This window comes from Nyctereutes procyonoides, unplaced genomic scaffold (genome assembly GCF_905146905.1).
Source record: "Nyctereutes procyonoides isolate TBG_1078 unplaced genomic scaffold, NYPRO_anot_genome, whole genome shotgun sequence".
Lineage (NCBI taxonomy): Eukaryota > Metazoa > Chordata > Mammalia > Carnivora > Canidae > Nyctereutes > Nyctereutes procyonoides.
This window is the reverse complement of record NW_026575024.1, coordinates 30,231,411-30,251,682: the sequence shown is the minus strand read 5'-3', so window position 1 is coordinate 30,251,682 and position 20,272 is coordinate 30,231,411. Positions and strand designations below refer to the sequence as shown.

The window sequence follows — 20,272 nt, the reverse complement described above, 5'->3', positions numbered from 1 at the left end:
TCTGCAGACAGGCTAAGGAACAGTTTTGGCTATAATCATTTTTTTAGGAGGCAAGGGCACTCCGTGGTATTCTAGCACCTAGCCCCCAAAGAAGTGTGCACGTGTGGTATTTTAGGCCTGGGAAAAGCTGACTAGAGTAAATGGGGAGGAGCCTTCTGCCTGGGCCTGAGAGAGGTCTTTGGTAGTGGCGAGTTCTGTTTGGGATGTTTGACAGAGAGCAGCGCCCCCTTCTGGTCAGTGTCCAGCTCTGCGCAGAGCCGAAAACACTCCCTTTTTTGAACCAGCCCCCTCCACTACTCCTCTGTTGGGGTCCTCTCTTGTGAGGTATCAGCAGGCTATACCCCACCTGAAGCATAAATGCTTTATTGTCACCTTAGGGTTTTCAGGCAGGTGGGCAGCTGCACGTCATGGGTGGGGAGGTAATGTCCCAATGGCACACTGAGTTGATGGCAGAGCCAGGATCAGCCCTTAGTTCTCCAGTCTCCCTACAGTCCTCCAACCTCCTACTGTCGGTGGCTGGGAGAGGGTGCAAGCGGGTCATTCATAGGCTGCCCTTGGGGCCTTCTCAGATGAGTCATTTGCCCTGATTGAAGGCCCCCCCAGCCGGCTTCCCCCACATCTTCTCATAAGTGCCTTCATCCCGTATCCTTCTCATTAGCCTGTTAATTGAGGCACTTTAAAGATTAGCAGTCATACTTGGATGGCCCGTACCACACCCGGGAAGGTCCCATACCCCTGTGCCGCTTGTGCCAGCCTCCAGCCATTTATCTACACCGTAGGGTTTCTCTGTCCAGCGCCCTGTGCTGGCTACGCCCATCAGTCCATGTGCTGGGGCCTTCAGGCCCAAGCTCTGCACATCCCCCGTCCTCCTGCAGCCGCCCTGGCCGGCCTCTCCCAGCTACCTCCACCTCCCACCCAGTTCAAACTGTGGTTTGGTCTTCTGGTGCATGCTGCCTTAGAGGTCACGTGCCCCCCGTGAGCACACCGTCCTACAAACCTTTTCCCAGTCCTTGACCTCAGCCCTTGGCAGAGCATTTCAGCCTTCCAGTCAGCGGACCCGGGCCCAATTCCAAAGCTAGAGTCTGTCCCCACCCATCCTGCGACCTCATCTTCCCGGGCAAAAGGGAGGGGGAAGAGGCGCTGACTTCAGAACCAGCAGCTTTGTCCACCCGAGCCGAGCCGGCGCCCCAGACCCGGGACCGCAAGAGGGCGGGGCCCAGCACAGGGTGGGGCTTGGCACCGCGCCCCGCGCGCGCCCTCAGTGGGAAAGAAAGTCGATGGCGGCGCGCACGGAGCGATTGGTGCTGACGTCGACGGCGGTGACCTTAATCTCGGTGTCGCCGAACTGCATGGCGGCGCGGATCTCGCGGCGGCCGGGGACCGCGCCTTCGGAGGGCTCCAGCTCAAGGCTGAGCGCGCCGCACTTGCGCACGCCCGGGTCGGTGATGAAACGCGCGTCCTCGGCGGCGCAGCAGTACAGGTTGATGAGCACGCGCCGCTGGCCCGGCCGCGCTGGGCAGTAGCTGCGTCTCACCTCCTCGCCCAGGGCCACCGACTGCTCGGCGGCCACGAAGCGCTCGAAGACGTCGGTGCACCAGCGGCGGCCGTCGCGGACCAGCAGTTTCTCGGGCGGGTGGCGCCCGGCCACGAAGCGGTTGAGCACGCCCACGCCGTAGGTGAGCGGCGAGCGGCGCACGCGCACCACGCCCGGCGCCTGCCCGAACAGCACGGCGCCCTTGAGGATGGTGAGACCCACGTCGTGCGGGACCACCACGCGCAGGCCGCGGGCGCCCAGCGCCGTCTGCACCGCGTGCTGCAGCACGGCCGACTCGGCAAAGCCGCCCACCAGGAACAGCAGCTTCACGCCCTGCACCTCGGGCCGCGCCAGCAGCGCCTCTGCGGGGGGGGGGGGGGGGGCGGAGGTGAGAGCTTGGAACAGGAGGTGAGAGAGCACCAGCCGCTGAGGCCGCCTCGCTGCGGCCACAGGCCCCTCCCCTCCGCCGTCCTGTACGCAGCTGGCAACTAGAAACTAGCTATTTCACTCTAAAACAGTAGCCAGGTTCTGATGAAGAAAAACCGAGAGTTTTCATTTAGTGCTTCTGGCAGTCTTCGCGGGCTCTGCTTCCCCAGCATGCTACCCCCTTTCCTTTCCCACCACAATGTGGAGGGCTAGATAAGGATACGCATTTACACGTACTAAGTGTCTACTGCCGAACTGTGTGCGCATCTCTAGATGTTTCAGCTCATTGAAATCCCTGGGATAACAGTTTTGGGAGCCCAATACTATCGCCCCATTTTATAAGTAAGGAAACCAAGGCACCAGAGGTTCTGTCACTTGGAGAGGCTATGCATATCATCCTTCCTAGTTCTTAATACCCACCACACTGTGTCTTCTAGGTGTTCCAGATGATTCTGAGTCTCATTGCAGTGTATGGATGTGTGGATGTGTCCAGGCACTAATAAGGAAGAATCATTTCTGCACCTGAGTGTGAATGCGGGGGTTAGTGGAGGACCCAAGCTCAGGCACTCACCTATGTGCTGGATGATCCCACTGACGGTGGGCTGAAAGAGCTCGTTCATGGCCTCGCAAGACATCCTGAGCATCCCCTGTGAGGACCACTTCACGAAGTTCACGCTGTTGATGAAGGGGGGGCACAGGCTCATGGGTCAGGGTCCAGGGTTCTTCCAGGGTTCCTGGAAGGCCAGTGTGGCTGGGTACTGACTGCAAATTGTGTGTTCTTTCAACCCCACTCCCTCAGGGGCTTTAGCAGCCCGCCTGCGTTCCAGGCATGAAGTCCCAGGAGAGGAGCCCCTCTTTGCTTCTGGGCAGAGGAACAAAGGCACACTGCCTGCTACGGGGTGTGTGTTTGTGTGTGGCTGTCGAGGTGGGTGTGGTGCAAGGAGAAAGTTACTGGCCCTTCCCCCAGGCTCAAGATTTGTGCCCCAGTTGGCACCCGGGTTCTAGCGGACTCTAGCTGGGATGCTCATGCCCTCCGCCTGCCGTCGGCTGGCAAGAGATGTGCACAGGGCAGATGGGCTGGATTCCCACTGTCCTCTGGGACCCACATCCTCCCTTGCAGGGGCTTTCCCCAGCAGCAAACCCTGGTTTGAGTCCGTGGCCCCCGGGGCCCACCTGCTGCGGCGAAGGGCTGTCTCCACGTTGTGCCCTCGCTGCTTGCGGTAGAAGTCGATGAAGGAGAAAGGCAGTGAGATGTTGAGCGCCCCTGCACGGTGCGGGCCTGCCGTGCGTTTGCGGGCCTCGAAGGCGATGGTCAGATCCACCCAGGCTGCCGGCCGTTGCCTTTTGAAGGTGGTGATGAAATCCTCGCCGAAGATGCGGCCCAGCAGCTGCTCAAAGGCCAGGTCCACGCCCACCGCGCCATAGGGGCCGCCTGGGGTCGGGCAGGGGAGAAAGGGGACGTCGGCGCAGACTCCGCCGCCAGAGGGCGGTGGCAGGGCCCGCGAGCGCTGAGTACCCAGCGTGCTGCCTGGCTGGCTACTCACCGGATGCCTTGTAGAGTTCCTTGAGGGTGCCATGTGGCTGCTCCAGCTGGTGCACGGTCAGGTCCACCGTGCCTCCTCCGCAGTCTGCCACCACGTAGCGGTCTCCTGTGGCGGCGAGCGTGAGCACACACTCCTGGTCTGCTTTGCACCCTCAGCTCTGCTCCCCTTCCAGATTCACCAGCCCCCAGCCCTGCCCCACACCAGAGACCCTTGCCTGCGGGGAGGATGGGAGTAGGAGTGGCTGTAAGGGGCTTCAGGTAGTTGAAACTTAGGCCACCGGGAAGGGGTGCAAGGGTTTTGGGGAAAATGTTTCCAGGACTCTATCCGCAGAGAATCCCACGGAGAAGTGGGAGTTAGGGGCGAGTCTGAGTGACATGGAGGTGCAGGTGACCATGGGGAGACTACCAGGTTAGGTGCAGCTGATGGAGGAGTAGGGGCAGGGTTTCTAGGGTCTGGAACCCACTTCAAGAAGGTTGCCTTGCCCCTACGGTTCCCCTCAGGGCCCAAGAAACATCCCTCTGTCCCCCCACCTGCTTGCATCTCTGCCCACAGCTCTCCAACACCAGACTCCACCAGGAATGTACGGCTGTGGCGGGACTTGCGCAGCTGCTCGCGGGCTGGGGTTGGGGGGGCGGGGAGGGACAGCAGGACAGTGGGGTTAGAGGGAGGTGCCTCAGCTACCAACCTTGACCCCCATCCTCCCACCAGTACCCTCCATGAGTATCTGGACCAGCCAGTTCTCCTGAAACTCCTGCTCTACTACTTCTAACTAGGAGAAGGCATTGTTGAACCTCAGAGGGTCCAGAAAAACCTGATGGGGTAACCAACAGCTGAGGGGAAGTTTTTCTGGCTACAGTACATTCCCTTAACGCTGGCAGGCTTGAGGCATGGCAAAATCAGGGTTGGGACAGTTTGGAGGACCTGTGTGTAGCTGGGGGAGGTGGGGAGAGGTTGGTCCTGGGTGATCCAGGGGAGCCTAGCGTTAGGGACCTCTCCTACTTACAGGAGATGGTATCTGGGAGAGTGACTAAGATTGACCATAGCTGTCTCAGGGCCCAGTCCAGGGACACTGGAGCTGGAGCTTGGTAGCAGGAGCTCAAGGCTATTGTGGAGGAAGGGGAATGACAGCTGATGTGCCAGGATGCTAGAGGCGGCTGATTCAGTGGCTATTTAAGACAAAACTCTTAGAGACCACCTTTGGCTCAGAATGGGAGCTGACTTCCTCATTGTCAGTACCTGAGTACCTCCCCTCAGGACAGGTTGTTTCCCCCTACCCTCAGATTCAGGATGGGGGCTGAGTCATACCCTCCTCAGACAATGATCCTCCAGGGCAACATGAAATCTCTGTCCTCAGATTGGGCTTCCCCAGGTCAGGGCTGTGCCTCCTCCCTCAGACTGAATTGCACCAGAGATGTTTCTGCCCTCTCAGATTGGGCTAGAGGTGGGGGAGGAGGGGTTATCTCCTCTTTATGTTGGACATGGCCCAGCCTCTGGCCTCAGTGACCCTCCAACCCTCCAAGGGCAAACGTAATACCATTGGGTAGTGCCCCTGGGGGCAGCTCACCCTGCCGGAAGCTGGAATCAATGGAACGACGTTCACCCAGGCGTCCACTGCCTGGAGCCCGGCTGCTTAGGTCCAAGAGCTGGTGTAGACGCAGCTTGCGGCAGTAGACAGAGGCAGCCTCTGGCTCCAGGGCGATGAGTAGTTGCTCTGCATCCTCCCTGGATACCAGGCCAGCCTGGGGAGAGGTGGTGGGTAGGGCCAGGGAGCTCTATGGGCAAGTGTCACACCTAAGATGGCACCTCTGGGCAAGCAACCAGGGCCTGTGGGGCTCCCACCACCTCTCCATCACACCCCACCCATGGTGGGCTTCTCACCCCCCCCAATTCTTCACACATGTGGAACTGCCTCCCAGCCACCCTGTGACCAGGCTGGGGAGTGGCACTGCCACTGCCAGGAATGCCATGGGGTTGCCCAGGAGGAAGAGACCCTAGACAGAGTGAGAAACCTAGAGCACCTGGGCTCTGTCCCTCCAAGCTGCCCAAGGTGGCCCAGGCTGCAGCAAGGTCCCCTTCACATGTGCAGGGCTGGCCAGCTGAGCACCAACTGAAGACTCTAGCACAGTGTGTATGGGGGTGTAATGGCCAGACCACCAATTAGAGGAGATGGTATGTGTGGGGGGTCCCCTTGGGCTCCCTGAACCCTCGTCCTTCATGTCCTTCACCAGGCTGGTGGCAGAGAATACCCATAGGCCTCCTCACTCCCAGAAGAACTTGCTTCCCCAGAGAATCAGATACAGGCACCAAGAGACAACAGTAAAATTCCAGGTGCCAGGACAGGTCAGTTGAGGGGAGAAAAACACTCGGGATCTTCTGCTTCCTGTATCAGGACAGGGGATCCCTGTGGGAAGTACTCTATGGTTTTGTGGGATTCCCTGGATTCTGACTGGGTGGGGGTTGGGGATGGGTGGGTATCTAGACTTCCTGTCCAGGGTCAGCCCTTCCTGAACTGGCAGCCATGGAACAGTGTGGGAGGAACCAGGGTGGATAAACCGGCAGGGGGCACTAGGGTGGGGGGCAGTGCTTATCCTGGCTGGGCACAGCCTTGCTTTCATCCTGGTCTCTGCAGTAGGGATGCCCACTACCTCAGGGTGAGCTCCTATAAGCGCAGGCACACACAGATCTGACACCTGGAGCATACCTGGCCCATGGTGGGTGGGGGTTGGGGGCTCTGATATCTTCCAGGGGGTGCACTGGCAGGCCTTTTGGAGGTCCTAGGATGTCCCCCAAGGACCAAACAATGAGTCTTGCTCTGGGAGGTTGTGCTTCCTTAATTCCTCACTCCATCTCACTGGAGGTGGGGGGACTTGACTTGTGCACCCTTCCTCCCATTCTCCAGACCTTTGGGCATCTCTTATGGTAGGAAGCCCAGCTTTGGTCCAAATCGCTTTCCTTCATCGTCTCATAGTCCTGTGTCCCTTGCTCAAGAAATTACAGTGGTTGAGGCATGGTGGTGGAGTCCCTGACAATACTGGTGCTGGCTGAGGTAGAGGAAACCATCTCACTTGGAGAAGTTTCCCGCACACCCCCCAGCAACCAAGACAGACTGACGGATATACAGAAAGCCAGGTGCCTTGCCTCACTGTGGTCAACTGCTGGGTACAGTTCTCCCTCTAGCGCTCTCCATGGGGCCGGGCTGAGGCTAGACTCCAGTTGAGACCACATTCCTGCTCGGGTCTTTATCCTGTCCATTTCCCTCATTCCTCTTTCTCCTGAGAGCCCTTCTTCAATATACCACGTGCACAAGAGTCCCTGTCTTGGGCTCTGCTTCTAGGGAACCTAACTTAAGACACCGGCTAAGCTGGCTTGGCTGTGCCTCTTGTCCCCCTGCTCTCTGTTCCTGCAGACTCACACCCTCTCCTGGGGGCAACAACCATCCAGTGTGCCCAGCAGGAGAAGGCCAGAGGTCTTTACACAATGACTGGTCCCAAGGGTGGTGGGTAAAGGAGGGCCTGGGGCCTCCCTGGAGCCCTCCCCAGTGACGCCCCCTACTTTGCTTGCCCGTCCTCACCAGGTAGGCAGCCTCACGCATGAACTGCTTGGCAGGCTGTTTCCAGATGGCAGGCACTGTCAGCACCCAGCGCACAGTGTCCTTCTCTGGCAGCGATGGACACTGCTCCCTCAGCTCCTGGAGCAGGAGGGGGCAGTGAGGGATAAGCTGGCTTGGGTTGGGGTGGGGGGTGTCTTCAGCCTTCAGGGTATGGGAGCTGGAGGAACTACTCAGGCCTCAGCACGGACTTCCCAGCTGAGTAGGAGCAATTCCTAACACCCCCTTCCCCAACACCTGTATGTCTCCCGCAGGCTTCATCAGATGGGAAGGCAGGGGCCAGACAAGATAATTTCTGACCCCTGACAGATAGGCTGAGAGGAGAGGATGGACCCCGGGGGTCCCTGCCTCGGTGGGCAGGGGTGGGGCCACAGCGCACCTGAAGGGCATGCTCCTTGAAGAAGCGCAGGGCATGGGCGAACACCTCCAGAGCTGGCATTTTCTTTCCATTTACAGCCTCTAACTGGGTCTTCAAGGTGAGATCCTGGCAGGGATATTGGCAATTCTGCAGAAGGTCATAGCTCTGCCCCCGTTTCCTGACGACCTCTCTCTAAAAATCCCCCCACTTCCTGGTGCTTCCCTTCTGAAGTGTCCTTGCTAATTATTCAGTAGCTCTGGCCCCAGCCCCTCTCGTTAGCCCCGCCCCTCATCCAATCCTGGCCCCACCTCTAGCCCCGCCCTCTCAGCCTCTCCCCCCCTCCCCCCCTTACCTCTGCTCCCCCTAGAGGAGCCCCTTCCTTTCCCCTCCTGGCCCCGCTTCCCTGGCTGGATTGGTCCCCCAACCGGTGCGTGCCTTACAGTGGCACTGTGGATCTTCATCTTGAACTTCTCGAAGTAGAGCCAGTCTCGTGCCTCCTCAGGGTCCAGATCGTGGTAGTAATCGCGGGCGGTGTAGCCAAAACTGTGAAAGGCGCCCTCCGGGGTCAAAAGCAGGCAGGTGGGGGTCTTCTGGTGGGCCACTCCTGGGTCCCCGCCCTCCCATTTCCTGTGGAGGCACAGGGCTGTCACTGCGGTCCAGTGAAACCTTCCCTTCCTGGGGTTGGGAACCAGCTCTGTGATCAGCTGTGTGACCTTGGGCAGGCCACCTAGCCTTCCTGAGCTTCAGTCTGCCTACATGTAATATGGAAATAATACCCACCTCTTAGGGTTCTTGTGAAGATGGTGCTTGGCATCCACTTAAATCTCCATAAATGCTGCTCATGGGATCCTCCCTATCCCTGGGCCACAGGACCCATCAACATTCTCAGCTCCTGCTTCCACCCATGAGGTGCACCATTGAACTTCACTTTGCTGTACTCTTAAGCAGCAGCAGGCCATCATTCACCTGTCTGGGTCTGGCCTCCTGACGTATCCTTAGAGGACACTAGCAAAAGCTTTCTCCCAGCCAGATGGTATGCCCCCTTCTAGGCTGTCTTCCACCGCCAATGTCCTTCAAGGCATTGGTGATCATTCCTATCTGACCCACCTTTACAGCTATCCCCAAGTTGACTGCACCTCCAGCAGGGCTTCAAAACCTGAACCAGATTCCAAACCTCCCCCTCTGCAGGTGCCATCTGGATCTCCACCCAGAACTCCCTGTCTAGTCATTGGCTTGAAACTTCTTTTTTCCCCTCCCTCTGCCTTTCTCTGATGCCTGGACCCCTCTAAGCCAAGCTTGTCCCTGCAGCCTTTAGGGGAAGGAACTGGGAATATAGGCAGAAGGAACAGCATGTGCAAAAGTGTAGAGGTATGAAAGAGCAAGGAGAACTAGCTATTGTCCCTTCTGCCTAGATTTGTGGTAGCAGCAGTGGTGACCGCCATTCTGTTTCTGGTTCAGAGCTTTTCATTCACGCCCAGGAGCTACATACCCTTGAGGTGACTGGCTAGGGGCCAATAGCTCAGATCAAGGCTCACATAGACTTGTTGGAGAGTCATCACTCCAAGGAGATCAGGTCCTGCTCCTAGAAGATGAAGCTACCACCTGGGAAGTAACCATCCACATGCTTGAAGGTAAAGTCCATGGTTCCCTGGGCCATGCTGGGAAAGTAAGAGGGCAGACCCAAAGTGGCCAAATAGAAGAAAAAGAAGATAGGCCAGGCCAAACAGTGGATGCAGAACTGGTGCTTTCTTCTTCTTTTTTATTTTTTTAAAGATTTTATTCATTTATTCATGAAAGACACACAGAGAGAGGCAGAGACACAGGCAGAGGGAGAAGCAGGCTCCATACGGGGAGTTCGATGTGGGACTCAATCCTGGAACCCCGGGATCACACCCTGAGCCAAAGGCAGGTGCTCAACCACCGAACCACCCAGGCATCCCAGAACTGGTGCTTTCTTTTTTTTTTTTTTTTTTTTTTTTTTTTATTTTTATTTTATGATAGTCACAGAAAGAGAGAGAGAGGCAGAGACACAGGCAGAGGGAGAAGCAGGCTCCATGCACCGGGAGCCCGATATGGGATTCGATCCCGGGTCTCCAGGATCGCGCCCTGGGCCAAAGGCAGGCGCCAAACCGCTGCGCCACCCAGGGATCCCCTGGAACTGGTGCTTTCTTAATGCTGTGTCCACATTTGGCAAGAAGAAGGGCCCTAGTGCCAACTCTTAAGTCCTTTGTAATCCTGTCTTTCTCTAATAAAACCATTTAGCCCAGTCAAAGAGAGAGAAAAAGGGAGAGAAAGAGAGAGAAAAGGAGGAGGAGATGGGGGAGGAAAGGTCACTGGTCTCCATGTGGCCACAGACTGGAGGGAGAGAAAAATGAAGAAGAAAAACCAGAGAGGAGGATATTGCTACCATCCAGGTGAGAGAGGGGAGAGCTAAACTTAGGAGTAGTGGCCATGGAGAGAAGTGTCTGGGTATTCCAGAGATATTAGGGAGATGGAAATGACAGGGCTTGGTGGCTGGTAGGGTTGGGGGAGGGTTTGGGAGGAAGCCAAGAAGTTTTCCAGTTACTTCCCGTGACTGTCTCCTTCATCAGACAGTGTCCTTTCTTGGTCCTCAGCCCCAGCATGGAGTCCAGCATGGTCTCAGCTGTGTGTGTTGACAAGCGTGCCGGCTTGGATGCCCTGCAGCTCCTAGAGGGCTTTAAGTGCCCAGAGCCTTTGTGGCTTGATATGGATGTGGATAGAACAGAGAAAGGGGAAGGACAGTTCATGCAGGTCAAGTCCCTTGTATCTTTGGGGAAGTGACCCTAATATTTGTCTCTTCATCCACCCTGCCATCTCATCCTCCCAGGCCCTGGGGAAGCCTCGTTGCTCCCCCATCCCAGTCTGGGTTGGAGCTTTGGGGTCTTCTAGAAGGGTCTTCCACCTACTGGCTGCAGCTTCACTAAGACGCACTCAGAGAGGGGATCCCTGGGTGGCTCAGTGGTTTAGCGCCTGCCTTCGGCTCAGGGCGTGATCCTGGCTGGAGTCCCGGGATCGAGTCCCACATCGGGCTCCCTGCACAGAGCCTGCTTCTCCCTCTGCTTCTCCCTCTGCCTGTGTCTCTCCCTCCCTTTCTCTCTCTCTGTGTCTCTCTCATGAATAAATAAATAAAATCTTTTTTTAAAAAAAGACACACTCAAAGAAAAGATCAGGGTCTTGAGGCCTAGAAGGGAGTGTCAAACAAAGGCATTGTTCAAACAAAACTTATCAGAATGGGTTTTTTGCACATTTCTTTCATAACAACTGTGTGGCCTGTCAACTCAGTCAAGCCTCTGATCCTTCACATCCCCGACCTTAACTGAGGTGCTCAATCTGGGAATCTGCCTGTTGACCACACACAAAGCGCAGCACAGGCTTTCAAGGAAGATATTCATTGCAGCACTTTTTGTAATACTGAAAAATGAGAGGGGAAGAAACCTCCTAAAACTATCAGTAGAAAAATCATGACACATATGTACTTGTGGGATACTATGCAGCTTTTAAAAGAAATCGTGGCTTTAACAGGAGCTGATATGAAGAACAGCTCTGTCAAACAAGATGCACGTCTAGATCCCAGGGGAGCCAGGCAGCTACCTTGTTTTTATTGTTTGTTTGGTTCCTTTTTCTTTTTCCTTTTTTAAGAAAAAATAAAGCAGGTGAATTAAAAAAAAAAGAAAAGAAAAGAAAAGAAATTGTGGCTTTATGTGTTGACATGAAACATCTACAAAAGAATATTGCAAGTTTAAAAGTAAGGCAAATCTTATGATATCCCACTTTTATTTAAAAAACACATATATGTGCATCTCTCTGTGTGTGCTAAGGATGGAGGGAGCTCTGGGGAGATTCCATGTGTCCTCAGTGACAGTGCTTCTGAGACCAGGCCCATCCCAGGGAGTGAAGACCCCCGCGCCCAGCTACCCTCACCTCATCATGTGGATGGCTTCAGGATCACTGGCAAAGCTGAAGGCATAGCCACTGGAGGTGGTGCCAAAGTCGATGGCCACCACCACGGAGAAAGGAGCATGCTGGGGGGTTCGGGCCTCGGACTTCTGTGAGGGCGAGACCCAGAGTTAAGCAGCAGCATGAGGGCCCGACTGACTGCATACCCAAGCCCCTCCTCTCCTCTGGCTGTGGTCCAGACTGGCCCTGGCTTCTGTTACCTGTCCGGGCTCCCCTCGCCTCCCACGCTCCAGGCTGAGCCCTGGAGCCACCAACTGCTCAGAATCCCAAAGGCCTCTCCGGTCGCCCTCTGAAGCTTTTGGCTTAAGCATTGGTTTTCCTCTTTCAGTTCTCTGCCCACCTTCTGCCTGGCCATTCCTGAGCCCCACCCCCATCTCACAGCTCCTTGGGACAGCTTTAGTAACACAAGAATCTGCGTATATTTGACCCCCCAGATCTTTGTGGCCACAGTGAGACAACCAGACTGTGTCGGTTTTGTGTCAGAGAAGAAAGGCCTGTGCACATGCACACAGTGGCTCCTTCCTTCTCCCAGGCCAGGCCTGGGCTCTCTGAGAACAAGGGGGGTCCTCAGGCTGGATCACTAGGGTGACACCACCTTGGTTGGGGTGACCCAGGGAGTTTGCAGGGGCGGGTTATATCCTGTATACTTCAAGTTAATAGTTTCCAAGCTAATTTTTAGCAATGTGTCTTCACTTCCCCAGACAGAACTTGTATTCGGGGAGGGCTATGGGTGACAGGATGGTGAGAAACTCTGAAAGGCCCAGTGCTCTAAGGCCCTAAAGTAACTACATGCTCAGATGTCCCCCTGCCATAGGTGGGGTCTGGTCCATGGATGTCATCCCAGAGCGGGGCTGTTTGGGTGTTAGTTCTGTGGGGCTCACCTTAGTAGACTTGTTACCTCTATAGTCCAAGGTCACCTGAGGCTGACTCTTCTGGGAGAGACATGACTGGGGTGTGCTGGGGCAAGAGGCATGGCACCACTCCCAGCCCAGCCCAGGCCCCACCAGGACTCTGCTAGACACCAGGCTTTGCTCTCTGGAGCACGACCCGTCTCCATAGCATCCAGGCCACCCACCACCAAGATCCTTGCTCCCAGGCTTACTGGAGACTGCGAGGGTGTGAGTGGGGCGATGCCACAGCTTTCCTGGGTCCTTGGGGAGCCCGGCGGGCTGGGCACAGGGGACCGCTCAGGGCTAGAGCCTGCAAAGAGAGGGCAAGTCACTCTGGCACAATCAGGATAGGGGCCAATGGCCTGGCACTAGGAGGTTCTCCATCAGTCCTCACTGGGCTGAGACAAGAGGCATCTTGCTGGGGAAGTGGGTCTAGTGGGGGAGGGAAAAGACAGAAGAAGGGGCAGATGGAGGGCCTGTTAATCAATTTGAGGTGATCTACCCCTGAAGGGTGGCCCAGGCCTCACCCGGTAACTCCTTGTCTCCCCCAGCATCCCTCAGACACAGCAAGGGGAGGGGAGAGATGGAGAAGCATTATGGGGGATGGAGGAGACTGAGTCCAGAGCCAGAAGGGCAGAAGAGATGGGGTGAGTGGGCTCCTGGGGCAGAGGTGAGGGTGGAGGGCAGAGAAACCAGGGAAGATGGGGAAGCACAGAGGGAACTGAGCAGGAGGTGGGTCTGCTCCCCTCCCCAGTAGCATTTGGCCACATGGTTCTAATCAGGAGCTGAAGGAGCCACCCTCCCACCCTCCCTCCACTAAGGGCCAAGGATGGTCCCAGCCAGCTGCCTGGTGAGGACTAAGAAGGGGAATGGAACTCCCCCAGCCCAGCCCTGAGCTGGGGATGCCCACAACACTAGGACGTTGGCTTCTGAGCCTCCCTTCACAACACGCGGAAACCTGGAGCTGGCATTTGGGGGCAGGAGGCAGAGCAGCTCCGGAAGGCAGCCCCAAGTCTGGCTTGTCAGGCAGCTCAAGGTGGTTCATCACCACCACACCGGGGGTACTGCGGCTGCCCCGAGATTTAGGTGTGGGGATAGGGAGGCTGGCCCAGGAGGCTCATGGGGTCTGGTGTGCAGACTCATTGGCATGTCAAACATGTCTGGCTGGCTTTAGGCTGAGCCAGGGCCAGGGCCTGTGTTCCTTCAGCAGCTGTCCTGCCCTGAGAGGTCCTAGCTCTCCCTGGCCTTGGGGCACCCCGGGGAACATATGTGAGGCATGGGTGGGGGGACGCTAGGAAGTGCCTGGGTAGGGTCAGAGTCTGTCCCAAGGTGCTGGAAGGGCAGGGGATGGTGGCCACTCTCCCAGGGCTCCTTTAACTAGGCGGTCAGTACAGGCCCAGGCCCTGCCACCAGCTCCAGCTTGAGGCGCCAAGTTGCTGTAGCTCAAGGGGAGCCGGGACGGGAGGCAGGAAGGAAGGCCCAGCCCGCCAGGTCTTTGTTAATGGACTTCCTGAGGAGTGTCCCTCCTGCCTCCTGGCTTCCCACCCCTGCAGAGAGCCCAGAGCCCGCTCCCAGGCCAGGCCACAGGCAGAAGTGGGTGCACACATGCAAAATTCTGTGCATGCAGACCCACCTGCCAATATATATGCACTGTCACAAAGGTCCTGTGCACAGAGACTTGCCCGCAGGCAGAGAGACAGACAGACAAACACAAATACACTACTACCAGGGCCCATGTTCACAGAACTTGCTCAAGACATGTGCACACATACACACGGTCCTATGAGTGTTGGGTGCACACACTCACAGACATACACTCACACACACAGTCCTGTGTCTGCTCGCTCAGAGTGGGAGAGACACCCACATGCAGACTGGGGGTGGGTCTCAGTGCCAGGGCGGGTGGGGTGTGGGTCAGGGCCAAGGTTGGTGAGGCAGAGTCTTACCGATGTAGAGCCCCTGCAGGCCCACGTCCGGGACAGCTAGCATCTTTGCAGGCCCTGTGACAGTGAGCAGGAACAGACAAACAGAACGGCATTTATTTGTTCTTTTGTTTCCTCCTTGAATGCTTATTTATTTTATTTGTTTACTTCTGGCTGGAGTCCTCTGAAATGAATCCCAGGCATCATGTTGCTTCACCTATAAAATCTTCAATACATCTCTCCAATAGATAAAGGCTTTAAAGACAACACTGCAACACCAGTGTCATGTGTAACAATATTAACAGCAATCCCTCAGGCTCATCTAATGTTTAGTTCCACAGTCCCTGCTTGTCTCAAAAATATCTTTTTAACAGTGGCTTTATTGGAATCAAGATGCTCCTAAATGTTTTCAAGCGCTCACTCTGTGCCAGGTGCTAGCAGGCATCAGCGACCCAGAGAGACACTGTTCCTGCCCTGGAGGCCCACAGCCTGGTGGGGAAACTGATTAGAGTCAGATAATCACCCAAGTGAATTTGAGATTACAAAGGATGCTGTCAAGGTCACAGCTGGATACAAACCAGGCAGAAAGGCTGGGCTGGTCTGATCCTGTAGGCAGGCCCCCAAGACCCTATTTTATTTTATTTTTTAAATTTTTGAATATTTTATTTGAGAGAGAGAGAAAAAGAGAGACAGAGAGAGAGGGCATAAGCAGGGGGGAGGGGCAAAGGGAGAGGGAGAAGCAGACTCCCCACTGAGCACGGAGCCTCATGAACTTGATCCCAAAACCCTGAGATCATGACCCAAGCTGAAGGCAGATGACTGAGCCATCCAGGCACCCTTCGGGGACCCTACTTTAGATTTGGTTTTATATGAAGGCCAACAGCAAACCTTGAAAGGTTTGAAGTAGCAGAGCAGAGGTGGAGGCATGACTAAATTGGCATTTCCAAAGTCCCTCTGGCTGTATGGAGATTGCAGATTGCAGCAGGCAGCATGGCAGCAGAAGCCCTCTCAGGGCTCCAGGTGATGGATGATAGTGGTGGCTGTATGTCTTGAGACAGAAGCAGAGTTCTCGAGTTAGAGGTTAGAACCAACAGGGCCGATGACAGAAGATGGCCAGATTGGATATGGGGAATTAGGAAGAAGAAGATGTCAAAGGTGACATTGTCCAGTTTGAGCTAGGAGGTGGCCGGTGAGGTGGAGAACACTGGAGAAGGTCAGGCTGGCACGGGCAAGGGGTAGAGTTCTGGGTACAGTTTTGAAACTGCCAAGAGAACAGACAAGGAGCCAGATGACATGAGATGCAGAGGTCAGAGAGAAAGCAGAGGTAGAGATGCGCCTTTGGGAGTCATGGTCAAGGGAGGCCTGGCAGGGAGTGGCGGGGGAAGAGAAGGGAGAATCAGCACAGAAAGGCTGTCTGGAGGAAGGCAGGCTGCCTGAGGAGACTGGACGCCTGCTATGGTTCCAGGGAAGATCTCAGATCTAAGACAAGCACTTGAAGCTAGATGCCTTAGAAGTTATTAGATGAGCCTTGAAACACTTGTTTTCATTGGCCCAGGCCAGCATTTTGGTGAATGATGGAGATGGGGTAGAAGTCAAGCGAGCCTCGTCAAGAAGTGAGAAGAGGGTAGGAGAATGCAGTGAGCATCTGCAAGAAGGTTGGCTGAGATCAGGGGCTGGTGTGAGGGCAGTAGCTGCAGGAACACAGAGCTTGAGGAGGGGAGGATATGTTTTCATTTTCTTTCCTAAGATGGGAGGAACCTGAGTTTGTGCCTGTGAAGTTCTAGGGGCCAGGCTAGAGGCAGCAGCATTTGGACCCCTGGGAGCTGTTAAGCCCTGCCCAAGACCTGCTGAGTCAGAACTTGCATTTTAACAAGATCCTACATGGTTCTATGTGCATTCGAGTTTGAGAGATGCCATGCAACATACCTCTGGGCCAATCTTCAGATCACCCATGCTACTGTCCTCAGCTATAGGCCACTATACACAGGGGAGGCTGCTCCCCACTATACACAGGGGAGGCTGCTCAGAGCCCACTCCCTCTAGCCAGTGGCCCCATCAGGAGGTGTTGCTAACAGAACACAGGCAGACACACAGAGCTGGGCACTGTCACACGCAAACGCACACACCCTTGCTCACACACAGTTTACACAGCCCAGCCCCAGGATGGACGGACACTTTGACATGTCCAGAATACTCCCCATGTCCAGCACCATAGAAATTTCCAGACACTTGGAGCACTTGGGTGGCTCAGCGGTTGAGTATCTGCATTTGGCTCAGGTCATGATCCCGGGGTCCTGGGATTGAGTCCCACATAGGTCTCCCCGTGGAAAGCCTGTTTCCCCCTCTGCTTATGTCTCTGCCTCTCTCTGTATGTCTCTCGTAAATAAATAAATTAAATATTAAAAAAAAATTTCCAGACACTTGCAATCCTGCTGTCAGCAGAGGCGCACAATTTGATGCCCAGGAATGAGAATCATGAGAAAGATAGGGGCTGCTTGTGGGTACTCTGAGCAGCAGGGTGGTGCTAAGAAAAGGGAAAGCCAATGGTAGGCATGGGTATGGCTCTTGAGAGCCAGAACAGGGGCTCAGTTTAGGGGGAGGGAGTGGTGTGCTGGAGGTGGTCCTCCCCAGCCCCAAGAGCTGATTCTGCATCTCCTCCCAACTCTGTATTCATTGACAGCACATGGGTGACTTGAAATCAGCCACGATGGAAGCATTTACACCACAGAAACTGGCAAACCCTCTACATCAGGTTTTTCTCCCTCTGAGAGTTGATGGTAAAACATTTACCAGCACACCACTGGAATGAGGACACAAGGGAGAGGCTGACAGCCCTGTTGGTAGTTTGTTTCAATTCTTCAGCAAACACTGAGCATTTCTTTGTTTCAGGCTCTGTGGTAGGAGGTTGAAGGAATGAATGAATTTTCTGGACCAATGCTATTGTATTTGGAGGCAAATCAATCTGGAACCTCCAGGAGAAAACGACTCAGGAGTTATCACTCTAAGCTGGATTCCATGTCCAAACTGTGCCTACAGTCCTCCCAGCTGTCTGAAGCTGCTCCAGTTATCTCCCATCTCTGAGTATGTGGACACAGAGTGCCCCTCCCCTGAGGTCTCAGGGCCAGCAAAGGCCTATGATGGCACCTGGCCAGAGTGATTGTGTCATTTCTGTGCTTCATTGTCTTTCCTGTAAAATGGGTCACAGAGGGGACTTGTGAAGACCAACAAGTCCAGGTAAGGAAAGTGGTTGATTAAGGGAGGACTTGAACAGGTGTGAGCAGTTTTCTTTTCCTTCATGGTGTAGATTTTGAATTTCCTCGTTAGAAGTTTTTGGTCTTTTTTTTTTTAAGATTTTATTTATTTATTCATGAGACACACACACACAGAGAGAGAGAGAGAGAGAGGAAGAGACATAGGCAGAGGCAGGAGAAGCAGGCTCCCTGCAAGGAGCCTGATGTGGGACTTGATCCCGGGAGTCCGGGATCATGCCCTGAGCCAAAGGGGCATGATCACGCCCCGAGCCAAAGTGGCTCAACCACTGAGCCACCCAGGTGTCCCAGAAGTTTTTGGTCTTATTAAGACTTTTATTCTAATCATTCTGAGTTCTGGAGGGAGGGAGGGAGAACTTAAATCAATCTGTGTTAAAGAAGGAGGATCCTGATGATTCCTTGAGAGATGGAAGTAGAAGGGAGTGGCAGCCTCATATGTCTTTGGGACATCCCCCATCATGCATACATACCCAGAAACACTTAAAAATAATGTTAATCATGAAGCTCGGGACAACACTGGTTCCCCAAAGCTATGACTGGGCAGTATCCATAGCTGGACATGGGGCAAAGTAGACCCCCACCCCAGGGGCCCACTAATTCAGACTGGTGATGCTTATGGGTTTGAGCATAACTGGGTGTGGTAGTCTGATTTATGCAGAAAGGAACTTCATTTCCTGGCTACAGGCACAGGCTAAACTCTGGCCCCAGCCTGACCCCAACCCTACCCACAGCCAGACCCTTAACCCTCCCATGGACTGACCCCTAGTCCTTGGCTTCATATTGATCTCCAATCTTCAGCTTCACGCTGACCTCTGGCCCTGACTTCTACCCAATTGGTATGACCTACCCGTCACTGGGGACCAGGATGGGGTGTGGGTGAGTCCATGGACTCAGAACAGGAGACTCCCATTCCAGAGTGCGTCCCAGACTCACAAAAGCCTAGGACTTCTGGGCTGATGGAGAATATTTTCCCAGAATCTCTTCCTGGGAAAGGGGACGTTAAGGCTGAGTACTTACACCCCCAAAGAACACTGAGGGTGTGTAGTGTTGCTGGATTTCAGGACTCCACACATACCTGTCCTCTGCCCATGTAGACAAAGAGCCCACTCAGATCTTTACAGTTCCCCTCCCTCCCCTGCCCGCTTCCTTTCACTGGACCCTGCCTCTCCCATCCACTGTTCTCTGCTCAATGTCCTGCTGGCTCTTTAACGGAATAGGCCTCTGTCAGCAGGCAGAGAGGCCACAGGCATTTCTCCCAAGCCACAGATTGGACCAACCAGGGCCAAGGGACAGATAAGAAATGGCACCCAAAGGGCTGTTCCAGTCTGTTTCTGGAGAGGAACCCTCAAGACCACTAGGAGTTGTGGGGTAAGGGGGCAAGGGGGCTGCCTCTCCTGTGGTGGGGCAGGGGGAGGCATAAATGGCCTCCCATGGCCCCTCCCTGTCCTCAACTTTTCTTTCCATACATCCTGCCCCACCCCTGTTGGGTCCTCATCATTGCAGCAGCCAGTTCACAAACAACCTCTGTCCCACTGAGCCCAGGATCTGAAGCCCCTCCCATCCTCTGCCCACCAGTCCCCCCATCACCTCCCTTACCTTCTGGGGCTCCAGAGCCCCTTCTGCTCTCACAGGGAGGCCATATTTTAGAGCTCCCTCCTTCGCAGTCTCTCTACCCCCCCGCCCCACACGCTTGCTTTAACAGATCGGCTCCACTGCCTCTGCAGGGAGTGGAGACCCCACCCTACCTGGGCCCCTGAACTGGCCTCACAGAAAGAAACCAGAGGTCCCTGGTCAGGAGGCCTGCCCACGTCTGGAACTGTAGCATCCTGGCCACTCCGCCACTCTCGAGCTTCCCAGACCATAGGCCCTAGGGACCCTTTCCCCCACCAGGTGACCCCCAAACACACACACAGCCGGGTCTCAAGCCCCAGGTCTCCGTGTCTGGTCGAGGCCCTGTGTCCTCCACAAACTGGCTTATTGGAGCAGACCCCGGCCCCACTCCAGCCCCGCAGCCCCACCCCTACCTCCGCCCTGGGGTCTCCTCAGCCCCCCGCCCTCCGCAGAGCCGGTGTGGGGTCCCGAAGCCCGGGTGGGAGCCCACGGTCACCGCTCCGACTGCTTTTCCGCACCCGCAGCCCCAGTGGAGAGGACGGCTGGCAGGATCTGTCCCCAGCCCGGCCCCACAGGGTTAGGAAGCCTTTTTGGGGGGGGGGGTCTCAGCGGACAGCCCGGGACCCACCGGACGGCGCACCTCGCCGCCTTTCTCCTCTCGGGGAGCTCCGGCGCCCAGAACTCACCTCCGCGCTCCCGACAGCTCGACCTCCGTCCCGCCGCCTGGATCCCCGGCCCGCAGCCCGTGGCCGAGCCCCGCCGCGGCGGCCGCAGCCCTCGACGTGCGCCGGGCCGGTGCCTCCTGCTCGCCGCGCGCCGCGCACCCCGCCGCCCCCGCCCCCGCCCCCGGGCCGGATGGCCGCGCGCTCCCGGCCCAGATGTGCGAGGCCGGGGCGGGGCCTGCCTGCGCGGGCCTCTCCGAGGGGCCCAGCCCGGCCCGCGCCGCCGCCCCTCCCCGCGCCCCCCCTCCGCCCGCCCGCAGCTCCCGGGTGGGTGTGGGGGGCGGGTGAGGAGGGGAGGCGGAGGGAGGGAAGAGGAATTCCAGACCCCTGGTTGGCCTCCTGCGGCCGGCGGCGGCGGCGGCGGCGGCGGCGGCGGCGGCGGCGGCGGCGGAGGGCTCTGTCTCCCCGCCC

At 56.1% G+C, this 20,272-nt stretch overlaps 1 protein-coding gene across 3 annotated transcripts; it reads right to left on the bottom strand.

The window, feature by feature from the left end:
• Window positions 1–347: 347 nt before the first annotated feature.
• HSPA12B (heat shock protein family A (Hsp70) member 12B) lies at window positions 348–19,949 on the bottom strand. Of its 3 annotated transcripts, none has more exons than XM_055301446.1 (14): window positions 19,826–19,949; window positions 14,284–14,337; window positions 12,550–12,647; window positions 12,329–12,379; window positions 11,412–11,536; window positions 7,910–8,096; window positions 7,491–7,595; window positions 7,076–7,192; window positions 5,069–5,243; window positions 4,035–4,121; window positions 3,505–3,609; window positions 3,134–3,392; window positions 2,532–2,635; window positions 348–1,896 (listed from the first exon to the last, which is right to left on the bottom strand). In XM_055301446.1, exons 2-14 carry the CDS (start codon window positions 14,324–14,326, stop codon window positions 1,259–1,261), a joined length of 2,094 nt encoding a protein of 697 aa, XP_055157421.1. In that variant the 5' UTR covers window positions 14,327–14,337; window positions 19,826–19,949; the 3' UTR covers window positions 348–1,258. The 3 variants fall into 3 exon arrangements, with proteins under 3 accessions (XP_055157421.1, XP_055157414.1, XP_055157431.1); XM_055301439.1 differs by having other exon boundaries at window positions 14,284–14,344; window positions 19,827–19,949; XM_055301456.1 differs by lacking the exon at window positions 12,329–12,379 and having other exon boundaries at window positions 14,284–14,344; window positions 19,827–19,949.
• Window positions 19,950–20,272: the final 323 nt, after the last annotated feature.